Below are 22315 nucleotides of genomic sequence, written 5' to 3'. Positions count from 1 at the left end.
GAGAGGGAGGGAGGGAGGGAGAGGGAGAGAGAGAGAGAGAAAGAGAGAGAGAGAGAAAAACATCGACGTGAAAGGGAGGACACTTCGAGTGGCTGCCTCCCGCACGACCCAACCAGGGCCGGGGACAAACCGCAACTGAGGTACGTGCCCTTAGCGGGAACCGAACCCGGGCCTCTCCGGACCGCAGGTGGACGCTCTAACCACTGAGCAACCGGCCAGGGCTAATCTGTATTTTTGTGTGCTGCATAATTTTAGTAATTGGCTTATGTGTGCCATGTGCTAGACAATACTAAGCTAGGAACTTTGGAGCCAGAATCTTGGAGCATCTTAAAGCTCAAGCTTTTTTTAAAATCCTCACCTGAGGATGTGTTCTCTCCCACCCCACCCTCCGCCCTTTTAAAATATCATTGATGGAGAGAGAGAGAGAGAGAGAGAGAGAGAGAGAACCATCGCCTCCCAAACCAAACCGGGATCCAACCAGCAACACTTTGGTGCAAAGGAGACCTCCAGCCACTGAGCGCACGGGCCAGGGCTTAAAGTTCAAGCTTTTAAAAACATGTGAATCTGACGCCCCTTCCTTTCCAGCTCCGGCCTCGGACGCAGCAGCCGTCGCGATGTCGATGCCCAAGAAGAACCGGATCACCATTTATGAACTCCTTTTTAAGGAGGGGGGGATGGTGGCCAAGAGGGACGTGCACCCCCGAGCTGGCAGACGAGAGACGAGAACGTGCCTCATCTTCACGTCATGAAGGCCACGCAGTCTCTCAGATCCCGAGGCTACGTGAAGGAACAGTTTGCCTGGAGACACTTCTGGTACCTTACCAGCGAGGGCATCCAGTATGTCCGAGATGACCTCCGCCTGCCCCCTGGCATCTGCCTGCCACTTTGCGCCGCAGCCGGCCTGAGACTGGGGGCCGAGGCGGCGGCCTGCACGACTCTCACGAGGGGAAGCTGACAGGCGCCGACACCGGAGCGCTGTGCCCTGGCGCCGACAAGAAGGCCGAGGCGGGGGCTGGGTCAGCAACTGAATCCAGTGGAGAGGCGGCTTTGGTCGTGGACGTGGTCAACCACCTCAGGAACGTTGGAGGGACTATTTTGTGTTGAATAAACTTGTGTTCAGAAAATAAATAAATACAAACAGCTGAATCTGCTTGACACCTCCAGTTTACCAAAGGCCACTCCACATTACTTCACTCCCAACTTCCCAGGACATTCCTTGGCTAGCTTCTGAGAGTACTTGAGTTTGCCACTCTGGATTTTAATCCTGCTCCCTCCTTCTACAGTGGAGGAAAGCAAACCACAACGAAGCGCAACAACTTGCTCGGGAAGGCGCTTTAGAACGTAGAACACAACCTCCTCCTCGCTCACTACTTGACTCTCCCTTGTAGGCATTTGTTCTATGGCCAAAATAAACATTCCTTGCCAAAGAGAAGCGGAGAATCTGCGATTCCCCTAGTGCTTTACAACGCTAAGTTGTTTGGGGATGGAAACCGTTTCTCGTCTGTTACGTATGTTCATGTAGACAGAACGTTCACCCAAATTCAACCCAGAGCCTGACCCACCTCAAACCAACTACAGATAGCTGGGAACTCAAAGACACAGGCCACACCAGGAACCTCCTCTCCTAGCTTACGTTTCCACCCGAGTCCATAAAGGAAAGGGCCGGAAGTGGCGACTGCCGCAGAGCGGAGAGAACTACCCATATACCGCGGTCGCGCTGGCCGGAAGAGAGAGGTGCAGCTCTCAGAAGGTTCCCCTCCTCGTTCCCGCTTCCGCACGGTTGTGGTTGCAGACGTTGGGTCGGGTGTCCGAAAGCCTCCGCAGCGCTGGGCAGTTTGTGAAATGCCGGGCGGAGGCCGCTGCCCCGACTGCGGCTCCACTGAGCTGGTGGAGGACTCGCACTATTCGCAGAGCCAGCTGGTGTGCTCTGCCTGCGGCTGTGTGGTCACCGAGGGCGTTCTGACCACCACCTTCAGCGACGAGGGCAACCTCCGAGGTACCTGTGCCGTCCTTTCCTCGGCTGTGGGAACGGCCTGGGGCACTGGAGAGACTGGAGTCAGATTCCTCTTACCTCTTGGCCACTTCTTGTCACGCACACGTTTAAAGACGGGAGAAAACGACCTAACGTGAACGAGTGGGCTGTGAAAGGTCAGGGACCGCCATTTACCTGTGTTTTCCTAGCGTCTAGTACAATGTGTGCCATGTATAAACGTTCAATAAACGAAACGAAGAGAAACAAGGTTCCGCTCAATTCACCCAGTCTGGTCGAGGTGGAAGGATTGCGGGTCAACTCTTTACGAATACCGCGCATAAGATCACCCCGAAGTAGTTTTTAGCACTACTAAGTGGCAAAACATCCTGTTCTTCCTTTGCTTTCCAAGTTCCTGACCAGTGCAGCCCTCAAAATCCGCATCCAGGAAAATTACCTGGATTGGATGTATGTGCGGGTAAAAAATTGTACTGAAATTTCTGAAAATTTGAAACATTTGGAACTGCTTTAGGTAGTCCTAACCTTCCTCAGTCTCTGTGTATTTGATAGTGCTTGTGGACATAGGGAACCAGGAGGACCTTTAATGTGCACAGATGGGCACCTTCTGTGTGACAGGGAGCAGATGCCTAATGATTTGAATTCTGCTCCCTGGCTTTGTGTGGTGGGAGGGCAGGTGTCAGGTGAATAAAGGCTAAACAAGCTATTTGTCCTTTTTTTTTTCTTCACAGAAGTAACATATTCTCGAAGCACAGGAGAAAACGAACAAGTTAGTCGCAGTCAGCAACGAGGTGAGAATCAACCTTTTATGACATAGTGGCTTTAAAGAAAATTCTTTTGATGGTCCAGCGCATGTGCTTCCTTATCCTGATTTCAGCATCATTATGTAAGGTAGAGTAGAAGGGAATGGTGATTAGAAATAAAGGATGGGGATGGTTCTAGGAGAGGTGGCAAATCAGTGTAAGTTTGGGATTTGCTCAGGGATATGTTTGAGGTAGACTCAAGGAGTCCAGATCAAACTTTGGTTTGTCCTTGAATCAAAACGGCCTCCAAAAATTGGTGTTTTGGCCCGGCCAGTGTGGCTCAATGGATTGAGCGTTGTCCTTTGGACTGAGAGGTCTTGGTTCGATTCCCAGTGAGGGGGCGTGCAGGAGGCAGCTGATGGATGTTTCTATCTCTCCCTTCCTCTCTAAAATATAAAAACATATTCTTAAAAAATGATGAGCTGAAAAGTGACCTCTTTTCACAAATTTCTTTATGCCTTCAGAATGACTTCACCAGATGTCACTTCTGTCGTAGAAAGGTACTATATTATTTGTGCTTTTTTTTTTTTTTTTTTTAAGAAAGAGAGGGGAAGGGAGAGAGAGAGAGCAAGAGAGAGCGAGAGGGAGAGAGAAAGAGAGGAACATCATTGTGAGACAGAAACATGATCGAGTACCTCCGCTTGTGCCCTGACCAGGGCTAGGGATTGAACCTGCAACCTAGGTATGTGACCTGACTGGGAATCTAACTGGAGACCTTTTGGTGTACGGGATGAGACCTCAACCAACTGAGCCACATTGGCCAGGGCTGATTTGTGCATCTTGTATCAGAGGCAAGTTTAGCAGAAATTGCTAGGAGCTGCACAGTAGATCCTTTGGCCCATCTAACTCTTGCTGTGGGTTTTCCCAGGTCTCCGCCGAGTGAGAGACCTCTGTCGAGTTCTGCAGTTGCCATCAACGTTTGAGGACACAGCAGTTGCCTACTACCAACAGGCATACCGGCATTCTGGTATCCGTGCTGCCAGGCTGCAAAAGAAGGAGGTGTTGGTTGGGTGCTGTGTCTTAATCACCTGCCGGCAGCATAACTGGCCCCTAACCATGGGAACCATCTGCACCCTGTTGTATGCAGATTTGGATATGTTTTCTGGCACCTACATGCAGATAGTGAAGCTTCTAGGGCTGGATGTGCCATCTCTGTGCTTGACAGACCTGGTGAAGACCTACTGTAGCAGGTACCTGCCTAGTGGGAGATGCGGGGATGGGATGGGTCCTTTTACCCAAAAAGGGATGAACCCTTTTACCTTTGGCTGTCTCTTTTTGACCAAAGCCCATCTAAAAATAAGTGGGAGAAAAATCTATTCTCCCTCTCCTGTGCCTAGTACTGATAAGGTTAATCCCATTTTATATTTCTAGAATGCTATAATTTCAAATATTTTTGCAGTAACAGCAATCTAATGATGTAGGAAAGGAGGCATTAGCCTTGGCACAGGGCTCCTGAGTTGCACCACTCAAGTGTTTGGCTTGTGAGGCTGTATGCAACAGCTCTGCCTCAGAGGATCAACTGCGAGTGGAGCTGAAAGAATATTAGGAGACGTCAGAGCTGTAGTTAGAAGCTTAATTTTTTTTTTTTAAAGTAGCTGTGTTCTATTTTTCTGACAATTATAGTAGAAAGCAAAGGTTATCAGTGTCAAGTAGTCTTGAGTTTGAAGCTTGATTACTTCTTGGCTGGATGACTATGGGCAAGTTTTGCAACTATAAATGCACATAACAAGATGGCAAAAGGACATTTGTAAAGCACTCAGAATAATGGCTGACAGGGCTTGTTCAACAAAAGTTAACTCCGTTCTGCACCTCACAAGCAGAAGACTTACCAGGTCTTCTCTCAGTACCTGTATGAAACTTGCTGCCCAACAAGCTTGAGTGTTCCCAAGAGGCTAGAACAGCTTGCCCATCTTGAGCAGACTGCTCTTCCCCACTTTGGAAGAGCAGTCCCTCCTATAGGCATTGAGCCAAGACCCTCATTTTGGTTATTTCAGCTTCAAACTGTTCCAACCCTCCCCATCTGTGCCAGCCAAATACATGGAAGACAAAGAGAAGATGCTGTCACGAACACTGCAGTTGGTACAGCTGGCAGATGAGACGTGGCTGGTGACCGGGCGGCATCCCTTGCCTGTCATCACTGCTGCTGCTTTCCTCGCTTGGCAGTCTCTGCAGCCTTCAGCTCGTCTAACATGTTCCCTGGCCCGATTTTGTAAATTGGCAAATGTGGACCTGCCCTATCCTGCTTCCTCCCGCCTGCAGGAGCTGCTGGCTGTGCTGCTGCGGATGGCCGAGCAACTGGCCTGGTTGCAGGTTCTGAAACTTGACAAACGGTCTGTGGTGAAGCACATTGGTGACCTGCTCCAGCACCGCCACACTTTGATCCACAAAGCCTTTCGAGAAGGAACAGCAGAGGGGGAGGCCCAGGAGAAAGAGCTACAGGGGCAAGGACAGGGAAAAGAGGAAACGGGTAATAGTTCCTTAGATATGCCTGAGGGGAAGCGACCAGCTAGTCCTGCCCTTCTCCTCCCACCCTGCATGTTGAAGCCCCCAAAGCGGGTCTGCCCCACCCCTCCTACCTCCACGGTCACTGGAGATGAGAACATTTCTGATAGTGAAATAGAGCAGTATTTGCGTACCCCTCAGGAAGTGAGGGACTTTCAGAGAGCCCAAGCTGCCACAAGGAGTCCTAACCCTCCATGATGCACTTTGGGGGTTTGGGGAAGGGGGCACTTCATTCTGACAGCAGCTTGATAATAGGTCTGTCATGTCCAGAGAAATAAGTGTGTACAAGTCCTTTGGTATTGTCTCTGCAGTTAATTGGAGCCCAGGTCCTGGAGTAGAAATCAGAAGGAATGTAGGGACACCTGGGTTGGAGAGAGAGTCATGTCCTTTAGTGCCATAGAGCAGGTTGCATATGTTTACATTCTGTGGGATGGCTTTCCTCTTAGACTGTTGGGAGAGAGTCAGGCTCCCTCCTGCACCTGGTTTGAATTGGGTAAACTGCTCCTGCAGGGCTCATGGGGCCTCCCTACTAGAGTGGAGCAGTTGGCATTTCTAATCGTGTCAGCCCTCAGAGGATAGGAGCTGGGCAACTCTTGGTTCTGTGTCCTTTCATAGGTGTTGGTGGGTGTATGGTGTCATGAGATCCTCTACCTCATAACAAAAGGACTGTGGGTGGACTAAGGTTATAGCTCAAAGGGCTTTGCAAAATTTTAATATATTAAAACAAGAGGCATCTGCTAGAAAACATTCTATTGTATAAAACCCGAGCTTTTAAAAACATGTTTTCTTTGGCACTTCTTATCCCCTCCCTCCCCTTTCCCCAGCGTATTGCAAAAAGCTCTCCAGTGCTAAGGCATTGGCAGGGTATGTAAACAGCAGCCAGCATATGTGGAAGAATAATACAAAGCTTTTTTTTTTTTTTCCTGTCTAATATTGTCTGTGCAGCAAGCATAAATAACAGGATCCATCCCAAGGTATGTGGGTTTCCTTTCCTCCCCTATGCCTTCTTTCACCTTGGTGATTAGGCTGGGGTGACATGGAGACTGGGAGGGCACCTGGACCAGGCCCTCATGATGCTGTTCACAGGGCCCCAGGTTCCCTCCACTTTCATTAGGTCCTGTAGTAAAAGGGTGGTGGTTGCTTTTTAGTTTGAGGGTAAAATAGGAGTGCTGGTGTTTGAAAGTGGAGGTGCAGGTTCCAGGGGAGCTGTGGAGACCCTGACCACCGCCTGGAAGGGTTTGGCCTGGGCTTCTGTGCAGCAGGAAGCTGGTTTGGTGTTTTGGAGGTTTCTCCCTAATAGGGAGCTGGAAATCAAATGGTTGGAATGGTTCTTCCACGTGGCCTCATGGAGGCAGGGAAGTCCTCTTCCTTAGTCCTTTGGTGTTGGAAGGCTGAGACTGGGGACATAGGTCTTGTAATTGAACAGTAGGTGCTTCTCTAACACCACTTGCAGTCCTGTGGTGGAGCCCCTCTTCAGGGCCTTGTTCGTAGGACTAGGTTTAAGGCAAGACTAACTTCAGTCCCAAATCTAAGTACTAGTCTCTGCTTTCCTCAATTATCCCCAGGCAGAGTCGGCTTTGCCTTTAGGTGCCACCAACAGAACCCTGCTGTGTGGTGTGTACCATTCGTGGGAATGCTGTCGCTCCCTAATTGTGCCCTTGCCCCCCTGCTTTATCTCCCAAGCTGACTTTCACACTGCCCCACCTTCATCTCTTGCATAGTCAGAAAAGCAGCACCTTGTTACCTCCAAATGGTCCTGATCACCTGGCTCTGCTAGGCTGGCTCCCCACTTACTCAAAAACTGGTTGTGGGAAAGCCCCTAGAATCTAGACACAGGTGGCTGACTTCAGAGGAAGGTGGTGAGAGAACATTGTTCTCAAGCTCCCATCTGTGTTTTCCTGATCAGGCTGATGACCACCGGTGAGGCAGGGTGGACAAGATGTAGGGAGGCAGGCACCTTAGGAGGAGCCTGCCTGGGCTTGCTGTGCCTGTCCACTACTCAGCATTCCACAGACTGACAAGACCTTCCCCCTACCCTGGACGGCACTGAAAACCGCCAGAACTAGCCTGGGCTGGGACAGAAGTGTGTCCTGCCTGTGCTCTGGGATGTCTGTTGCTACCCCAGAGGGATGGCCTGTTAGCAGGGGCAGGCCTCTGCCTATCCTTTCCCCAGCCTCCAGGTCTAAAGCTGGTGAGCCCAGGTGCAGCCCTGGGCACTGCCAACTCAAACTTGATGTACCCATAGACGCCTTTGAGGGCCCCAGAGAAGCCAGGGTAACAAGCCTGTGTGGCCAGCCTGTCCTAAAGTGTCACCCGCCCCGCCCTAGACAGTGGTCTCGCTCTTCCAGAGGCCTGTCTTCATGCAGCCGCCACCGGCTGCCTCAGTGCCGGTCATGGTGATGTCGTCGTACTTGCCGCCCTTGGGGGCGCCGTTCAGACTGGCTGTGTTGAGCGGGTACGAGCGGCGCTTGCTCTCCTTCTCCAGCGCGCCCTTGAGGTTATCGCGGCTGGCGCTGCGGCGCTGGCCTGGCCTGCCCGCCTCCGGGAGCGGCGCGGCGCTGGTGTCGCTGCCCTCAGACGGCGTGAGCGTGGGCTCGCCCTCCAGCTGGAGGCAGGCGCCAGGGCTGTTGCGACTGCTGCTCGGGTAGCTGTCAGACGGGCTGTTGTGCAGGCTGCCGCTCTCGCTTGACAGTAGCTCGGGCGCCCCGGCCGCTGCGCCCCCGCGCAGCGCCTTGAGCCGGTTCTTGCTTCCCGCCTCCCCCGAGCGGTGCCCCTTGGCCCGACTCTTGTGCACTCGGCGCCCATGGGGCAGGTTGTTGGGGTGGCGGGGGGCGAGGCTCCCACGGGAGCTCACGGGCTCTGGCTCCCCTTCTCCATGGGCCGCCACCCCCACCTCGCACACCTGACTCTGGGCCAGCTGCAGGTTGGTGAGCTTGCAGGGGCCTGGGGGCGGTGCGTGGCCGCTGCTGCCACTCGGGGAAGACTTAAGCGAAGGGGGTCCCTCTCCGAACACTGGGGAACCGTCCTCTGGGGCTGCGGGCACAGCTTGGGGTGAGGCGCGAGAGGCCGAGGCAGGAGGGCAGCAAGCGCGCCAGGAGGCCCTAACGTCCCTGCGCCTGGCACAGTGGTGGGTGAAGACGAAGAGGCCCAGGGCCGAGGCCGCCACCCCGTACAGACAGCTGCACACCACCCGGGGCAGCCAGCGCTGGGACACTGCCAGAGCCCCACAGGCCCACATGGCCAGGTACAGGAAATGCGTGGTCACCAGTGCCCCCAGCTGGACTCCCGGAGAATAGAGGCCATCACCATCCTCTGGGGGTCCAGGTGTCGCCACCCCTGCGCTCCCAGTGGCCAGAAGGGAACCCGAGTCACTCAGGAGGGGGCCGCTGCTCCTGAGCCTGCTGGAACCCCTCAGCTCCTCCCCTTGGTCCAGGGAGGCCCTGCTCGTGACTCCCTTTGAGCTCTGTGCCAGAGGACCCCTCAAACGCAGCCCTGCACACAGGAAATAGATCCAGGTGATCAGCAGAATCAAAGCCACCGGGATGTAGAAGGCTCCTAGGCTTGGACGCCACACCAGCCAGCAGCTGAGGGGAGACACAGGCAGTGGATGAGGGGGGGGGGGGGGACAAGTCTGAGGCAGGGCCCATAGTCTGGGTGGTTGGGGACACAGAACGCAGTGAGTTGATAGGCAGAGACTGGCTTAGTCAGCATGCACGGGCTTGGATGGGCGAGCCTAGCAGGGGCCGCAGCCAGTGGAGTAGAAGGCATCTGGTGCTGGGGTGGGTAGGTTTGGGGCAGGCAGGCAGCGTGCTCACTAGGGGCTGTGGTCCCGGTAGTTGTGGATGTTGACAGCAGCTGTGATGCCACAGATAATGAGTGGAATCCCTCCAGCGATCAAATAGAACCTGGAAAGGAATGTGTTTGGGAGTCAGAGAGAGGGGGAACAAGAGAGAGGAATCGGGTGCTCAGACCCTTGACTTGGGGTCTCTGTCCCATCTTCTTTTCCCTTTAAATTCTGTTAGAATTTTTTTGCCATGGATGCAAGGCCCCTACGGGGCCGGCTTGGAAGATCCCTAGGGGACTTAGCCAAAACTACTCTGAGGGACAGAGGCCAGAGTTCTCTCTCACCCTAAGTGTAGAAGTCAGGGATTTCCAGATTCCCTGCTGAGTGCCCTTCCCTGGCACTGTTGTAGTCACTTCCTTCCCTGGCCTTGTTATGCTTTAAAAGCCCTAAGGGTGCATCCATTCCATGACCTTCAGCAACCTGGCACCACCTAGGGCCTTGCCTCTTCTGTCTTTGGACAGCGGTCTCCCACCCTGCATCCACCCTGGGAGAATTGATTTTGGTGTCCTATGCCCCCCTCTGAACCATTCCCCACCGCAAAGCTGATATCTGGAAGCATGTACCGGAGCATGGGGCGGGGAGCAGGTGGGGCAGAGTCCCCTTCCTGTGGAGGGGGCGCCCTCCAGGTGAGCTCCTTGTGGAGGACGCGGGCCTTCACACCCATCCAGAGCAGAGTGGACAGTGAAGAGTAGTGCAGAGTGATGCCCACCTGCGGGATCAAGGTGCGGAAGCTGGGACTGGGGGACGCTGATCAAGGAGACTGGGCTGCTACACTGGGGCCGTGCCAGAACCCCAGCCCCACTGTGTGTTCCCACTCCTCTCATGTTCCCAGCCCCAAGCTCCACCCAGGTCCTCCTCCAGGTTCTGTCCCTGCTATTACCCTCTCTACTTCCACCCCCCATTTTCCCCCCAGTCTGGTGACTTTCCATGACCTTGTTATGGCTCGCTGGTTCCTCCCCAACCTCTCCTCCATTGTAGGCCCCCACTCTCCACTTTGAAGTCCCACCTCCTACTTTTTCTGCTGCTTACTACCCTCTTATCTCATCCTGCCCCGACACAGAATGTGTCCAGGAGCTGGACCTATTAGTGTGAGCCCCCTTTTCCTTCCCCTGCACCTCCCTACCTGCCTAGGCTGCCATCACTAATCTTGGGGCTCCCCAACCCCCACCCCAGCCCCTTCTCCTCTTACCGCCTGGCAGACCATCTGGTAGTTGGTGAGTGTGATGCCTCCTGCAAAGACGGCGGAGGTCATGGCCATGTGGAAGCACAGGTTCAGCAGCATGTGCCAGCCCTTCCGGGACACATGGATGGAGCTGCCCCAGAAACAGCAATTAATGGGCCACCCAGCCCAAGGTCAGGCCCATGGGGTCTCAAGGCCATTGGGAGGGCCGAAGAGGGGGTGGCAGATATCTGTGTGCATGCATGTATGTGACTGCGATAGAGGCCCCAGGAAAGGAAGACCTTAGCCCACAAGATGTGTTTTCCAACCTAGAACCTTCAAATAAAATGCTAGGCAAGAGCCTGGAACATTCATGTGGACCTACCTGGGAAAGAAACACTTGCTATACTTAGTGAGACCTCCCCACCTTCCCACCACTCCCTCCCTGCCTGCAAGAGCTCCCACCTGTGGTTGAGGATGTAGGTGATGATGGTGGAGAAGAGGCAGAGCAGCAGCAGGGCTGTGCAGGGGTACACCACCGGATGCAGCCCCGTCCCCGAGCCCCCCACCTCCCTGGGAAAGGCACTCAGCTCCTGGAGAGTAGGAAAGAGGAAGTGTGTACTAGGAAGCCAGGAATCGAGGCCGTCCCATGGAGTCCCGGCCAGTCCCCCAGGCCAGTTTTCCTCTTCCCAAGCCTGGGCAGCTTTGGTCCTCAGCTTGGGCCATCTGCATAGGCAAAGATGTAAGTGCCGGGACATCCACTCTTAGAAAGCTAGCCGATGTAGTGTTAATAATCGACTGCCTGTCTTTCTGAGGACTTTTCAGGTCCCCAGCCTGAAGATCAGAGATGCGGAAAGAGGGGGTGCTGTCTATAACACAGCTGCATGCCTGCTCAGGATCTGGGAAAGTGGGATGTGAAATGTGGTGAAGGAGGGGGAATGAGCTAGGGGTGAGTGAGGGCGGTCACCAGAAAGGAAAAATGTTCCCAGATTTTTTTTTCCACTTTAATAATCTGGATCTCAGGGGGTGCAGGCAGAGTCTCAGAAGACCAGGCTGGGTAGTTCCAGACCCCTCTCTCATTCTGGGAGTGGAAGCAGGACCTCCCTTTCTGCCGAAAGATGAAATGCGGGAGAGACCGGAGGGACAGTTCCCTGTCCTGCTAGTTTTGAGGCCAGACAAGGCTGCTGTCCTTTATTTCCATGTGGCCTGGGGTGAACAGAGAACCCCACCTCCACCTCACATACCTCTCTGGTTCCCTGGCCCTCTCACCGTCCCATCCTAACTACTCACCATGAGCACGGCCACATTGCCCAAGTGCTGGCAGTGCAGGGAGCTGACGTTGGGCTGGCTGGAGCGCAGCTGGCAGCCTTCGGAGCTCCAGCCCCCAGCCCCGCTGGGCCCCTCCTGGCTCCACCAAGCTGCCACGGGTTCGGCCCCCTCAGCCCAGTGCCGCAGGGAAATTGCCACTGGCTCCGTCAGGTTTCCCACACCACAGCCACCTACAGGAGGGAGGATGTCCACACAGGCACAGACAAGGCGGCAGGGGGCTGGCGGGTGGAACTAAGCAGTGGCCAAGCAGGCAAGGAATACCCTTGGGCTGGGCTTGGTGGAAAAAATGGGCCTGCCTCCAGGTCTTCAGTCTGACTGGGGAGACACCAGGATGTATCAAAGCGAAAGCACTGGGCCCTGGCTGGTGTGGCTCAGTTGGGTGGAGCATCATCTATACTCCAAAAGGTGGTGGGTTTGAGGTCCTGTCAGAGCGCATACCCGGGCTGTCCGTTCATCGCCTGCCAGGGCATGGTCTGGAGGCAACGATCGATGTTTCTCACATAGATGGTTCGCTTTCTCTCTCTCCTTTCCTCTCTCTAAGACCAATTAAAACAAAACAATTCCTTGGGTTAGGATTGAAAATAAATAAATAAATAATAAATAAAACTCAGGGAGGTGGCCCACTCTAAGTGCCAAAAAGTGGTGGTGACATGCCCACCACCAAAGAGAGGACTGTAGGGCTGGGTCAGGGCAAGAAGGTAGAAGGTAATGCTGAGGGGGAGAGACCAGGTGAAGAGAGGACTCAGGACGGCCGCCCTGTGCGGGAGAGTTGGCACCAGGTGAGGAAGGGGGGACAGAGGGAGGTCGGGGTGGGTCAAGGGTTTGTACTTCTAGCCCTTCTGAAATTTGAAAAATCTGGGATACAAAATCCAGTGTCTTCCTGAACCCTTTCTCCACCAGCCCCTTTCATCACGGGATAGCTGTGTCCCCCCTCCTCCTCGGAAATGGGGAGGGGTCACCATTCTTCGCCACCTCCGCCAGGATGTTTGGCAGCACTGGTGGGTGAGGCAAGGGCAGGATGAAGGGGTGCAGGGAGACACTTGGGAGGGATCCCACGCGGTACCTGGCTTCAGTGCCTTACTTGTTCCTGAAAAGATGACTGGGGTGGCCACGCCACGCCTCTTGCCAGGCCCCCCGGCTCCAGGGCGGGAGGTGTTGCCATGGCTGCGGAAGAGGCGGCCATTTCGGAAGATGAGCAGTTGCAGGGTGCAGTCTGGAGGGACTGGGGGAGCCAAGGCAGCCGGAAGGGATGAGAACAGACTGGGCGGCAGCTGGATGGAGGCCAGGGCTACGCTGTTCTGGGGGGGACACAGGAGTTCCTCAGAGACCCCCAGATCCCTTGGGACTCTGATATCTTCCAACCCCTCCTCCTGCCTCCCCGACCCCCTTTTCTGGGTCCTGCCTCCTCTCACATCATCCACCCCCACAGGCACCTGCATCCTGGCACCACCCCTCTTAGCATCCTCCCTGCCCCAGTGCCCACCTTGATGTGGAAGGAGGACAGAGAAATGTTGGGCCTCCCGGTGGTACAGCGGAAGCGGAGCTGCTGATCAGCCAGGGGCTCCAGCTCAGGAAGGGGGTTCTGGCCAAGGCCCGCGGGCCGGGCTCCAGGCCCACCTGCCTCCCTCCTCTGGAAGGCTGTGCAGGTCAGGCCCACATAGCTGTGCGGCTTGATGAGGTAGGCCTCCAGTGCCACGTTCCTTGAGTTCTAGGGACAGGGGACTTGTCACCAGACCCTTTGAGACATGGCGGCCCTGTTTGGCCTTCTCTTGCCTGAGACTGTACGGTCCCTCTCTGCAGATCTGCTCAGGCTGTGTCCCTCCACCCTTCACTCCTCACTGTCTTCTCCAGGCCTGGCCAGTCTTATCTCTGCCAGGGACTCTCCCTAGCCCCTGGCCAGGGCGCCTTCTTCCCCCTAAGGCCCTTCCTTCCACTCATCCACACCCACCTTGTATCTCAACACCAACTAGTTCTGCTTCCCCAACTAAGCTGCAGAGCATGATCCATGTCTAAGCTCTTGTATCTCCAAAGGGACCAGCACATAGAAGGTGCTCTGCCATGATTGTTAATTGGTTCATGACCCACCATTGGAAATGTCACCCTCATCTCAGGGAACAGAAGTCTGCATCACAGTGCTATCCCCCTACAACTTGGCTCTCCACCATGACATTGTGCATAACTTCCCCAGGGTCACTGGCTTCCATTTCCTGCACTGCCCCTGAGCACTCAGAATCTGATGCCACATGATTGGGAATCTGGTCAAGGCAGGTGTTCATGGCAGGTGCACAGTTGGAGGGCTTGCTGCCTGAGAGAGAAGCGTTTCCCTCCTGGATGACTCTAAATTCCCTCCCAGTGCCAGGCCCCCAGGAGCTCCCTCCCAGCTGACCCACATTACCACAGAGATGTGCTGGGTGTGGGGGCTCAAGGCGGCCCCCCCAATGCGCTCTAGAGCACCCACGATGCCACTGCAGGCCTTGTCCTCACGCTGGGCCAGCCAAAGCAGGTGCTCATCTACCAGCATCAGGTTGCTGGCCATGTCCACCATCACCTCCACCAGCTGGGGAGTTATGGAGACATGAGCGGGACTGGGTGTGAGAAGCTTGAGCAAATGGGGAGCAGGAGGTTTCCAGGGGCCCCAGAGGCCTGGTTGAATCTCACCTCTTTAATCTGGTCGACATAACCCAAAAATTTCTGGATCATCTGAGCCACATAGACTACGTCCATCATGTCTGAGAAGCTAGCAGCCTCGGCTGTGTACACGCGCAGCTGGTGGGCCAGGGTCAGTGCATTGGAGGCATTGATGGGCATCTGGGAGTGTTAGGAAAGATAAGGGACAGTTCAATCTTTCTCCTTCCCCAGAACTGCCCTTAGGGGCCCCCTCCTCTGTGCCAATGCTTAGGGTGCAGTGCCTGGGGAGAGGGTTCTAGCCCACCGACTGGGTCTAATCAAGGTAGGAGGCACGCATAGGAGGGAGCGCGCCTGGACTCAAGGGCAACCCACTTCTAGCGCCACTGGCCCAGGGAAAACGGATGACTCATGCTGTCCTTGGTTTCCCCCTAAGGCTGCCCTTGCTGTGTTGGGGGATAAAGATGCTTGGGTGGCTTGTGCTTCCCGAGTGTGGCCTTGGGGGTCTGAATCCTCTGGAAGAAGGAAAGCTGGGGAAGAGCAAGAGTTCCTCGGGGTGCACACCCAAGGAGCAGAGGAGCAGTTGTGAGGCTTCTCCCCTCCCCAGTCCCTGGAACCAGAGCTGAGGGGTGCCCCCCACCCTCCGTCCTGCCTCACCAGCACGAAGGTGTAGAGCACCCGGGTAATGTCGTTGGTGTACAGACAGTGGGAGTAGTCCCCTGGCTCCCAGCGGCCAGCTCGGTCACACCGGCGGGAGGCCCGAGTGCCAGGGGCACCCCCGCTCAGGGGCACCGAGGTGAAGGGATACTGCAGGCAGGACTGGTAGGCTGTGATGCCAGCCAGAGTTCGAGGCCACCTGAGGGCAGAGGCAGGAGTTGCCAATGACCCAGGCCCCTCAAGGCAAGGGCCCCTCCCCTGCCCTTAGAACTGTGGTGCCAGACCCCTTGAGGGAAGGAGCCAGAAGAGTGGTTTGGGGCTGGCCCCAAGTTCCACCTTCTTTCTAACTGTATTTGTACTGCTAGTGCTGTGGTTGGTGTAATGGGGGCTGGACTCCAAGTCCCAAGTTCAAGTCACTCATCCTTTCTGGGCCTCAATATTCTCAGCTGTACAATGGGGAGAATCATGCCTCCTTCCTAACTGAGAGGGTCCTTGGGACAGTAAATGTGATATTCAAGCCTGGCTAGTGTGGCTCAGTGAACTGAGTATCGTCCCCTGGACTGAGAGGTCCCAATTCGATTCCCAGTCAGGGCACGTGCCCAGGTTTGGGGCTCAATCCCCAGTAGGGGGCGTGCAGGAGGCAGCTGATCTATGTTTCTCTCTCACATTGATGTTTCTTTTTCTCCCTTCCTCTCCCACTAGAAAAATCAATAAAAACATATTTTAAAAAATGTGGTATTCAAGTGGGAGAGCTTTGTAAACTATTAATGTACCTTTCTGTTCTGCACCACACATTTTAGATGGTGATTATAACCAAAAAGATGAGGTCCCTATACAACAGCAAGACTTGGAGCTGAATGACTAAAGGACGTGCTTTCTCCATCGTAGAGTGGATGGGAGACCCTGGTCACTTGTGTCTCAGATGCAGGAGTTGGGGCTGGGGCGGGATGGTGTTTGGGTTTTGGGGCAGCAGAGCACACCGAACCTGAAGTCCCCTCGGTTGTTGGCGACACGCTCAGCTGGGCAGTAGGAGGCGGAGGTCTCCAGCACCACAATCTCGACCTTCTTGCTGGCGTTGCCCTGGATCGTGGACACGGAGCACTCCCATTCGCCTGAGGCCCCCACACCGATGTGAGACAGGGTCAGCTCACTGCAGGCAGGTGGCAGGGCTGGCTTAGTGAGGCACTGGGGGGCCATGCCACCTCAAGCACCCCTGGCCTGGCCACCCACAGGAACCCTGTCCCAGGGCGTGTAGGATGAGCTCGGTTCTTTATTCTTTTAGCAAGTAAGGGCTACAAGCACAGACTCCTTTCATTTGGATTGGCTTTGTGTTAATGTTTCTCTGAGCTTCACTTTACCCATTTCTGTCATGGAGACAATACCCCTCTTACAAATCTGTTGGAGAGACTAAGTCTGATAACAGGTGAGAGCCACTATAGTGTACACCGCAAAAGCTCTAAAGAAATGTCAGATATAATCGTTTTTTTCTATCAAGCATTTAACTTCTATCCCTTATTTAGACCATTGACTTAGTCCTGGATTTCCATGAACACACACACACACACACTCTCTTACACAGATGGAGTACTCCCAGGAGTGTGTCTGGGCACAGCTCCTTTGCGGGTGGGAATGGGTGCTGTGACCACCCCCTCCCTGGCTGGGAAGGGGCGGTGGGCCTGTACCTCGTGATGAAGGTGCAGTCGTGGATGAGGCTCTCGGCCAGGAGGATGCCCGCCTGCTCATCGCCCTCCACGGGGGCCCGGTTGTGGTACCAACGGATGCGGGTGTCATTGCCCAGGTAGCTGGCGGAGCACTGGAAGGGCAGGCGGTCACCCTGGAACACCACTTGGCGTAGGGATGGGATGAGGTGGTGCGTGTGTAGCTCCAGGGTCCCCTCTGTGGGAGGAGACATGAGCAGTGGGGCCTGAGTGTGCAGGTGTGAGCACCCGCACCAGTGTGGGAGAGTCCAGGAGGGGCGGCACCAGGTCTTCTCTGGGGCCTCGGGAAGGAAAAGGGGGCAGGAGAAAATCTCCAGAGATAGGAGCACAGGAGAGGAGCAGGAGGGTTTAGGACAGACAAGTAAAAGTACTCCTTTTGCCCTGGCCGTTTGGCTCAGAGGTTAGAGCGTTGGCGCTAGGACCAAGGAGTCTCGGGTTCGATTCCGGTAAAGGGCACGTGCCTTGGCCGTGGTTTGTCCCCAGCCCTGATTGGGGTTGTGCGGGAGGCAACCAGTCTATGAGTCTCTCTCTCACTCTCTCTCCCTCCCTTCCACTCTATATGATGATAAATGGGAAAAATACCCTCGGGTGAGGATTACAAAAAAAGTGCTCCTTTCCGTAGCACACTTGTCACCCCAGATGGAAACGTAAAGCGGCAGGCCCAAAGGACGTTTAGAAAAGCTGATGGAAGACGACCCCGGTGGAAGGTGAGGGAAAGGATACTCCAGAGAACATGCCCACCAGCCAGGCCCTTCAGGAGGGAGTCTGGGGCCCGAGGGGCAGGCAGCGTCCCTGGCAGGTGTGCAGGGTGGGGATTTGCTCACCGCAGCGCAGCTGGGACTCCTGGAGGCCGCCCAGGGCCTGGGCATGAAGGGCAATGGGGTAGGCACAGAGTGTGCGCTCGGACAGCTGCAAGGAGTGATTCTGGGCCCAGGAAGGCAGCCAGCGCAGGCGACAGTCACAAGTCAAGAACTCAGTGCCGAAGTCCCTGCGGAGTGGGTAGAGGGGCCGTGGAGTAGAGCAGAGGAGTGTGGGCTCATGGAGTGGGGATGGGGCCCCTGGAAAGTACTGAGGCTGGAGAGGGCAAACTTGGGTATGTGTGCACCAGCCCAGCATTCATGGGAAGGCACATATGGTGGAGTTCCAGCCACTGTCTCTCCTGCCAACTCATGAGGCTGGCCACTGTGGTCAGGTGCCCAGGTGTCTCCCTCCTGGGCAGAGAACAAAGGTGGGATTGGGTCTGAGTCCTTGGGCTGGGAAGAGATACTTACACAAGCTTAAGGGCTGGCAGCTCATCAAAGACCCCAGGTTGCAGACTGGAGAAGATGTTTCCAGATATGTTTCTGCAGGGGGCAGGGGGAGTGAGCTGGATCTCAGGGTCTCCTGGTGCCAGAGGGAGGGTGGGTGGGGAAGTGAAGAGCATGCAGGGACCTGTAAGGTGTGGGGCTGGCTTCCTTCTCCCAAACCATCCTTTAGGGTGAGCCTTGCCTCTCCCCTCTCCCCTCACTCACAGTCGGAGAAGCCTGGGGAGGCCTTGAAAGGTCTCAGAGGTGAGACAGCCAATCCGGTTGTTGGAGAGGTCTCTAGAAAGATACACACAAAGCTCAGCAAGCCGGCCATGTGGTAGCACACAGATTTGCTTGTGAGGGACACACAGTGTGGCTTGTGTGGGGAGCAGAGTGAAAAAGGAGATGAGGTTGAGGTTTGAAATGTCTGCCCCCAGCCAAGATGCTGTGTGGGGGAGGGGGCAGCCATGGGTGGGTGAGAAGAAGGGACAATGGGGGTGAGCAGGAGGGATCCATGAGACCTTCTTCAGGGATAAGGGGAATGCTGGGAGGTTTGGGGGGCAGGACATGCCACTTACAAGCGCTTCAGCTCCCCCAGGCCAAGGAAGGCCCCGGGCTGCACTGTGCTGATGACGTTATTCCTCAGGTCCCTGTGGGAGGAAAGGGGGGAGGCCCTCACACCTCTCCTGCCCTGAGGGCCCGCAGGGGGCCTGGCAGTCCCACCGTCACCAAAAGTGTCGGCATTCAGTGTCTTTCTATTTTTTAAAAAAATATTTTTATTGACTTTTAGAGAGAGGAAGGGAGATGGAGAGAGAAAAACATCAATGTGAGGGCTTAACATCTATCCCATCTGCTGCCTCCTGCACGCCCCTTACTGGGGGCGGGACTGAGCTGGCAACAGGGCCTGTGCCCTGACTGGGATCCAACCAGAACCTTTCAGTGCCTGGGACAACTCCCAGCCCGCAGAGCCACTCCGCCTGGTTCTGCTCCCTCCTGAGTCCGGCTCTCCGGACTCAGGTTGGATGAAGGACCCTGCCCTTCAGCCAGGCCTCTGCAGCCTCCCTGCCTGACATGAGGGGTACTTGGTCAGGAAGATGTCAGCAAGGATGCAGGTGCCAAGAGAGGCGATGGGAGGGCCTCAGATGAGGAAGCAGGAAGCGGACGTGTGAGAAGCGGGGAGGACGGACTCGGGCCTTGGTTCCGCCTCTGAGCTGCCTTGGTACCTGAGGTGGTCACGAGAATCATTTCAAACCGGGTGCTAGTCTTTTGAAAATTTCTCTATGAAGGTAAAGTCCTCTTCAGTTTGGCAGTTGGGAAGTATTTTTATGGCTATCCTGCGAATCTCTCCATTTGAGAAATGCTGAAATAGGTCAGGCAGCGGGTTGAGGACCACATGGATGCTGACCTGGTCTCCGGGCCCAAGGCAGGGCTATAAATCACCTGCCCCGGCCCCTCAGGGCAAGGTTCGCTCACAGTCCTGTGCCTGCCTCCCCCCAGAGAGAAGGTGTCAAGGGAAGTGCCACTCAGGGCTGATCCAGCAAGTCACAGACAGGACAGAAGACAGGGGAGCCCCTGCCACTCCCCAGCCCAGACTGAGGCAGGAGCCCTCGGCTCTCCCTGCCAAAGCCCCTGGGACATCTCTGGATTATGGGCAGGAGGGGGTTAACCGAGTCAGCTCCCTGCTGGGAGGAGAGGAAATGGGTGTCCAGGATGGGGAGGCGCCATCCCACCAGGGGGCCTGTTTTCCTACTGACAGTCCCAGTTGGGGACATAAACACTGAGAGAGAGAGAGAAAGAGAGAGAGGGAGAGAGAGAGAGAGAGAGAGATGAAACACTCTGCTCAGCTCTGCCTATGGCCAGGGGTCCTCATATCTCAGCTCCCTCTCATATCCAGGACTCAGCTGAGCCCCCTTGGGAAAAAAGGGAAAGCCACCAGAAGGGGCCACCTCCCGAGAGGGATGAGGGATGGTTTCCATACCGAGGCATGCTGGGAGGTGCCCCAGTGTCGGGCACACGAAGACCCTAGAATGCTCCTGCAGAGTGGAGACTGGAGAGGACAGGATAAGTGCCCCGCCCGCCCAGGGTTGTCCTTCCCGCCGGTCACCCCCCTTTTGCTGCTCAGACCCCCGCCTTCATGGCCCTTCGATGCTGTTGCAGCATGTGCCCCCTGGCCCCTGTTGGGGCCTGGCCATTCTCAGGGCTCTGTATCCCACCCCCATGCGGGGGACGGGCAAAGGGAAACACATTCCTCATTGTGTCACTTCCCTTCATGGGCTGCCAAGGGGCTGAGGCTGCAGCCCCCCGCCCCTTCCCTCTAGCTCACTTGTGTTTATTCTCATTTCCTCCCCAGCGCTCCTCGAGAACCCCCACCCAGCCTGCCCCACTGATGCTCTGCAGATGGGAGCAAGGCGGCCGCTGGTCCCAGCGCTCTCCAGCCCTGGGCTTCCTGCAGCCCAGCCATGCCGGGCCTACCGAAGCGGAGCTTCCACCAAGTGTTGGCACTCCTTCCCCTCCTTCCCCGTGCCTCGCACCCACGGACGGCTTCCTGGGTGACGAAGGCAGCCCCTCAAGTGCCCTTGGGAGTTAGCCTGCTCGCCCAGACCAGCCAGCCCTGGGTCCTCTCCTGAAGGGCACAGGTCAGGGTCTGCTCACTGGGCTGAGCTCCAATAGCCCAGTGGGGTTGGGCCCACATGCATCAGCTGACTCCTGGTCCCTGGTCCCCAGCAGCTCTGGGGCAGTGCCCTCCCTAGCACCAGGAGGGTATGCTAATGAAAGAAGTTGGGTATTTTTTCAGACCTATGAGGCCCTTATAAGTTGGTGATTCAGCACCTTTCTTGCTTAGCACATCCTTTTGAAAATGTGACGGTGCTATGTACTCCCACCCCAGAACAATGCATACACCCTACATTGTGCACATGATTTCAGGGGCTTGTGGAACCCAAGTTATGAGCCCCGGCTCTGGATTGTCTAATCTGATCTTTTCATTTCTTAGATGAGGTCATAAGGACACACAGATGTCTCTGTGATGTGGGCTCTCCTGTCCCTCTCTGCTTCCACAGAGCTGTGGTCTTGGATCCTGGAGAAGGTGCAGCGTAAGGCTGGAACCTCCCCTCCCCCATACCCCTTGCCTAACCCAGACCAGGCTCCCTTGACTCAACACACCTCTCTCCCTGGATCTATGTCAGTGTGGAGGAGGACTCCCTCCCCATGGCAGAAGTTGGGGTAGGGGGGTGATTTCTGGGAGCAAATCATATCCTATACCCTTCTTGGGAAAACAAAAGCTCAGGAAGCTGAGTGTGTAAGAGTGCATGTATGAGCACAAGAACAAAACAGCAGACTGATAATTGGACTTAATAAAAAAATTAAACTTTTGCTTTTTAAAGGAAGGACACCATTAACAAAGTGACAGATGACCCATGGAATGAGAGAAAATAGTTCCATAAATCATATGCCTGATAAGGGACGTCTATCCAGAATTTATAAAGAACTCTTATAGTTCAGTAATAAAAAGACAAATTACCCAGCTGAAAAAAATGGACAAAAGATTTGAAAAGATAAATCTTCAAAGAGGATATACAAATGACCAATTAATGCCTGAAAAGGTGCTCAACACCATTAGTCACTAGGGAAATGCAAATCAAAACCACAATGAGATACCACTTCACATCCAAGAAAAAAGACAACAGCAAGAGGTGATGAAGATGTAGAGAGATTTGCAGCCCTTGCACATTACTGGTAGGAGTGTAAAATGGTGCAGCCACTTTGGAGAACTCTATGGCAGCTAGCATTACCATGTGACCCAGCAGCTCCACTCCTGGGTAGATATTCCAGAGAGGTGAACATACATCCACGCACAAAAACCTGTACTTGAATGTTCATAGTAGCATTATTCACAATAAGCCGAAACGTGGAAAAACCTCAAATGCCCATCAACGGACAAATGAATAAACAAAAATATGCTATAGACACACAGGAATACTATTCGGCCATAAAAAGGAATGAAGTGCTGACACATGCTATCACATGAATGAACCTTGAAAACATTATGCTAAGTGAAAGAATCCAGTTACAAAAGATCACATAATCCCATTTATACGAAATGTCCAGAATAGGCAAATTTACAGAGACAGAAAGTAGATTAGTGGTTGCTTAGGGCTGGGAAATAGGGAGTGACTGCTAATGATTCAAGGTTTGAGGATGATGAAAATGTTCTAAAATTAGATTATGATGATGATTGCACAACTGTGTAAATACACTAAAAACCATTGGATTGCATACTTCAAATGGGCGAACTTCATGGTATGTAAATTATATCTCATAAAGCTGTCAGAAGAGCGAGTGTGTGAGTCTGTAAAACAGTGTACGTGTGCACGTGTGTGTGTGTGTGCACGCGCGCGCGCGCGCG

General features: G+C 54.6%; 2 protein-coding genes and 1 pseudogene across 3 annotated transcripts in view; 2 read left to right on the top strand and 1 right to left on the bottom strand.

Moving 5' to 3' along the window:
- Nucleotides 1-574: 574 nt before the first annotated feature.
- On the top strand, nt 575-1127 carry LOC118622322 (annotated as a pseudogene).
- A 642-nt stretch (nt 1128-1769) lies between these two features.
- BRF2 (BRF2 RNA polymerase III transcription initiation factor subunit) lies at nt 1770-6106 on the top strand. The gene is made up of 4 exons (XM_036250090.1): nt 1770-1996; nt 2719-2778; nt 3659-3980; nt 4785-6106. Exons 1-4 carry the CDS (start codon nt 1843-1845, stop codon nt 5488-5490), a joined length of 1242 nt encoding a protein of 413 aa, XP_036105983.1. The 5' UTR covers nt 1770-1842; the 3' UTR covers nt 5491-6106.
- A 1402-nt stretch (nt 6107-7508) lies between these two features.
- ADGRA2 (adhesion G protein-coupled receptor A2) overlaps nt 7509-22315 on the bottom strand; it is a 33438-nt gene continuing 18631 nt past the window's right edge. The window contains exons 3-19 of one of the 2 annotated variants that reach the window (XM_036250088.1): nt 18489-18560; nt 18136-18207; nt 17896-17967; nt 17449-17612; nt 16589-16802; nt 15892-16056; nt 14907-15105; nt 14283-14432; nt 14020-14181; nt 13108-13332; nt 12706-12922; nt 11586-11794; nt 10761-10888; nt 10326-10449; nt 9700-9845; nt 9108-9197; nt 7509-8876 (exon numbers count right to left, since the gene is read on the bottom strand). In XM_036250088.1, the coding sequence (XP_036105981.1) occupies nt 7616-8876; nt 9108-9197; nt 9700-9845; nt 10326-10449; nt 10761-10888; nt 11586-11794; nt 12706-12922; nt 13108-13332; nt 14020-14181; nt 14283-14432; nt 14907-15105; nt 15892-16056; nt 16589-16802; nt 17449-17612; nt 17896-17967; nt 18136-18207; nt 18489-18560 (3670 nt within the window). In that variant the 3' untranslated portion in view covers nt 7509-7615. The remainder of the gene's footprint in view (nt 8877-9107; nt 9198-9699; nt 9846-10325; nt 10450-10760; nt 10889-11585; nt 11795-12705; nt 12923-13107; nt 13333-14019; nt 14182-14282; nt 14433-14906; nt 15106-15891; nt 16057-16588; nt 16803-17448; nt 17613-17895; nt 17968-18135; nt 18208-18488; nt 18561-22315) is intronic. The other variant, XM_036250089.1, reaches the window with a different exon arrangement.

This window comes from Molossus molossus, unplaced genomic scaffold (genome assembly GCF_014108415.1).
Source record: "Molossus molossus isolate mMolMol1 unplaced genomic scaffold, mMolMol1.p scaffold_m16_p_9, whole genome shotgun sequence".
Lineage (NCBI taxonomy): Eukaryota > Metazoa > Chordata > Mammalia > Chiroptera > Molossidae > Molossus > Molossus molossus.
The sequence above is the reverse complement of the archived record's forward strand: the minus strand, read 5'-3'. Positions and strand labels throughout refer to the sequence as shown.